General features: G+C 35.5%; 1 protein-coding gene across 1 annotated transcript; it reads right to left on the bottom strand.

Moving 5' to 3' along the window:
- Positions 1–2,892: 2,892 nt before the first annotated feature.
- LOC147407926 (protein DMP9-like) lies at positions 2,893–3,773 on the bottom strand. Its single transcript, XM_086432866.1, has one exon. It carries the CDS (start codon positions 3,700–3,702, stop codon positions 3,058–3,060), a length of 645 nt encoding a protein of 214 aa, XP_086288992.1. The 5' UTR covers positions 3,703–3,773; the 3' UTR covers positions 2,893–3,057.
- Between the last annotated feature and the right edge of the window lie 859 nt (positions 3,774–4,632).

Genomic DNA, 4,632 nt, shown 5'->3' with positions numbered 1-4,632 from the left:
TTAAAAACTGAGAAAAATAATGTTCTTTAAAAATCATCACCCTTAACAATTTCATAGTTTAACAAGTGTTCTTCTGTGTGCTTAAAAACCAACAAGAGATGATTTAATTTCCCTTCTCCTATTGATTGTGCTTTCCCGTCTCATCTATGATCAGTCCATGTGACATGCACGTAGACCCATATATAAATTCATTAAAAAGTATTTAAAAAAAAAAATAACAGATCTTCGGCACTAGATTTGAACATAAAGAGAGAGAAAAATATACATCTACACCTCAAAAAAAAGAAAATCCACCAGAACAAAATAAAAAATACGGAAATGTAGAATCTATTTCAGAAAGATCTCACAGTTCTAAATCAGATCTAAGAACATCAGAAAAAAATTCTAACAATCGAGCTAATGTACACCTCAAAAATAAAATAATAACTAAGAATTTACCAGAAAAAAAGCTTCAATTCTCAGCTTAAGCAACGCGAAAACTCACAGATCGAACTAATAAAAATCGAATAAAGAGATCTATGAATCGAGGTTTGAATCTCAACAACAAATGAAGAAAAGATCAGATTAAGAAAAAAAGCATTAGATTTGCGAGTAAAATTAGTAAAATTACCTGAATTTAAGAGTACTTCTTAGTGTGTGTTTTTTTCCCTCTCTCCGTCCTTTTGGTTTGATCCTTTATATACCGCCAAAGAATCTGCATATTCTCTATCAAATGATTCTTAAGTCTCAGTCTATCTGGATTGTTGATTGACTTTACTCTCACGAACGGCTCTGATTACATTTTCAAAGTTGGACTTCACTTTTGTCAACATTACAGATTTGGCACGTTTACATTTTGTCGACAGACAGAAGTGAGCGAGTTTGGTGAGAATCCCGATGAACATTAGAGATTAAAGTTTAAGAATAATTTACCAAAACGGTAGAGTTTTTGAAATTAATTACCAAAACGGTACACTATTCAAAACATTTCCGAAAACGGTAATTTTACCATTTTCGGAATTAATTTTTTTTACCAAAATGGTAAAAACAGTAAAATGTATTTTTTTATACCAAAAATACCCTTTTTTTGTTTTACATATGTATTTATAATTTTAACCTTAAAAAAATGAAAATCCAACCTAAAAAGATTCACTCTCTTTCGGTAATCCAACAATCATATTTATTTACAATTTTTTTTTACCGAAATCAATTTTATTTTTGTAATTTTAGTCAAAAAATAAAAAAGGGTATTTTCGGTAAAAAAAAATACATTTTACTGTTTTTACCGTTTTGGTAAAAAAAAATTAATTCTGAAAACGGTAAAATTACTGTTTTCGAAAATATTTTGAATAGTGTACCGTTTTGGTAAATAAACGAAAAGTTGTGCATGTTTTGGTAAATCTGCCAAAGTTTAAAGTCGGCGATTGTGAGTCAAGTGGGAACCTCTTTGACCAGGCCAAAAATCGATTCAGATTAGATTTGTTGATAAGTTTGTGGTTTATTACCATAATAGAATTTGCCTGTCCCACCGAGATGGACATCCTCTTTGTGGTTAAAAGGGTAGAAGAGGGGAGAAGATAAAAGGCAATTAGAGGCGGCAATTCTAACACTACTCGAAATGGGTTTGGGTCAGTCTAATCATGTTGATTCATCCAATCCATTTATTTAACGGATTGGATTTGAGTTTTAACACATTTAGTGTGACTAATGTTTCGTGTTGACCCTTTTTCAACCTGACCCATATAATCCATCTAATGGTTATGATTTTTTTTTTGTCGATAGAACTTTATTTTTGTTTTGTGATAATTAATTTATGTTAATAATAACTTGGTAGATACAGGTTAGAACCATGTCTAGTCCACAATCATGTTTATTTTTTTATTCGGCTCACAATTGTGTTTGTGTTCAAGTTGTAATCATGTTGCATTCACAGGTTATACGTATCGACTTGAATATGACCCAAACCACCATGTTTATTAAATGGGTTGCAAGGGTCATTCCATGTTGCTCATTTAATAAACGGGTTGGGATTGAGTTTAAGGTTTTGACAAGATTGTTAAATAGGATAGGTTTGGCTTTGGTAAATTTTCAAAATCCTTTTATCGCAACATGACCCAGCCTATAGTCTTAGGATAAATCTCACATTAATCCAACCGTTAGAAGTTTCAGAATGGACTGATTTTTTATGATTAAGAGATTATCCTCACCAAAAATCAATTCATTGCAAAACTTTTATCTCCATCAAAAGTGATTTACAAAAGATGGATAATCCATGATTCTTCAACTTATAAACATGGGGTTGGAAGTTTAGTTGGCACTTGAACGGGACCCAAGAAATAACTCTTCTATCAAATCAAATCAATCAACAAATTTTAACAGCATACATTAATTTTAGTTTTAAATCTCGTCCAAGACAGAGATGACTCATCCGAGTTGTCTCGGTATATTCCACCAACTAGACGAGTTGACAAATCGTCTCAAACACATTTAATTCTAAGGTAATTTTTAAAATCTCATCCAAGACATCTCAAATAAATTGGATATTTTGTCTAAGACGACTCGGTCTCTTTCATGGACAAGACAAGATGTCAAGACGAGTTTTAAAACCATGGCATTAATTGAACATGGTCAATTAAGTATACACAACTAACCTTAAAAGACCAAAATTTTCAAACATTTTCATCACAAACATTTACACTCAATTAATCAATTATGCACCAGTTTGTAGCCCTGTATTTGAACGTATTCTTCCTTAAATCGACCCAATCTAACAAGGATAACCATCCAATTTATGGCGTACGTAAGATCTACCATTTGATTCAATAGTACCATTTGATCTAGGGATGTTCTCTAGATGGAAGAATAATCGTCTACAACCGAGTTTGCCTTCGAATTTCAAGCAAAGAAAGGACATCATAAGGTAAAGATTACTATTTTATTATAAATTGAAGATAATTCAAACAGACCCAAGTCTCAATCCGAGATATCAATGAAAATAACATAATTAAATCTGCCCTACTCCCAAACACTACCCTACGCCTTACGCCTGGTGGAGTTGAAAAATTAAGAACACATTATTCAGGCAGCCATGCACCCTATACCATAACGAGTATTGGGAAAGACAAGAAACAGACCACTACAAATGATACCCACCATCAATGGAAAACTCTCCATCACTTCATCCATCTCCTTCACATGTCCAGGGAACAAACAATCTGTAACCCGGTGATCCGAGAATGCAATCGCTACAAACACCATGACAGACATGAGTGCATGAACAAAATCCGTGAACCCAAGTTTGAACCGCTCATCTTTAGGTATTTCCACCCCAAGACCCGACTTGAAGACCGCTAACCCTTTTGGTGTCACGAACCCGTAGTAAAGCTTTCCATCTGGTCCTCGGAAACCGTCGGTGAAGTGGAAGAAGAAACAAGAGAGCATGCAGAGACCCATAAGGACTTGGATCATTGTAGTGCTGACGGGAGAGCACTGACCATTGCCCGAAACCGAAGGGAGGAGCATCTCGAAGGTGAGAAGTGTTCCTGTGGGAAGGAAATTTACGAGCATTGAGGTTTTGGATAGGGTCTTCTGAACTCCCTTTGCCACTGCACGTCTTTTTCGGCCAGTTTCCAGAGTAGACGGAGGAGATGAGGGGTACGGAGATGGCATGTCTGGAGGGGCGGCATTGTAAATTTTTATTCCAATTCCGTCACTTGGGTCCATTTTTTTTTTTTTCCTGATATTCAAGGAAGACCAGGAAAAGGGACGAATTGGAGAGGGACTGAAAGAGAAGAGTAGGTTGGGTTGGGTGTTAGTTTTATACAGAGTTAGTTACTGATTTGAATTTGAATTTTTTTAATGTTAACTGTTAGTAACTAACTGCAAACCGTTTACAGGCAAAAAGAACTTCTCTTCTTTCGTTTACAGGCAAAAAGAACTTCTCACTGAAAGTGAGAAAGGATTTCTCTGCACAGACAGTGAAGGGAAGAAGTTTCCACAGTCCGTTTCCGTGCATGTGGCGATCACTAATGGTAGCACCCACCAAGAAGAAAAAAAATGACATGTGGCAATCCTCAAGGCTTACTTCCCTTGCTGTGTCTATTACACTGAAAAATCAGCCTTATTGATGATTTGTTGCTGTTGGATTTAAGCGGCTTTTTTTCATCATGGGCTTCTGAAACACCATGGTCAAGGCATATATCCAGTGGCTTAGCATGAAAAATGCTAAGGTGACTTTTTACAACACTCGAGGGTGTGCTTTAGAAGCATAGATGCTTTTCCTTGAGATACGAGTGAAAAGCTTCCGAGCATACCACGACATCAGTTCAGTGTCGCAGTGAACTGTGCAGTTGCCCTAAAAGAATGAAGTAAGGGTCAAATAAGAAAGAAGGATACTTTTTCTATTGGACCAATTAATCTTGGAATACAAATAGAAACGGGAATCCCGTTATTATCCTTAACAATAGCTATTGGGTCCTAATTTTGAAAACTCGGTCACATGACTCGAAGAGTTTAGACAGCTTGATCGACATTTTGTGATACAACTTTGGGATTGTGGATTCAAGTCCGGTTTACCCACACAACAAAAAAGCAAAACAACCAAAGTTTTCAGACAGCTACCCTGTGGCATGAAGTCATATATATATATATATA

The sequence above is a fragment of the Akebia trifoliata genome, chromosome 3 (genome assembly GCF_017979445.1).
Source record: "Akebia trifoliata isolate Shusen 1 chromosome 3, ASM1797944v1, whole genome shotgun sequence".
NCBI classification, from domain to species: Eukaryota; Viridiplantae; Streptophyta; class Magnoliopsida; order Ranunculales; family Lardizabalaceae; genus Akebia; species Akebia trifoliata.
Note: the sequence above shows the minus strand (reverse complement) of the source record. Positions and strands in the feature narration are given on the sequence as shown.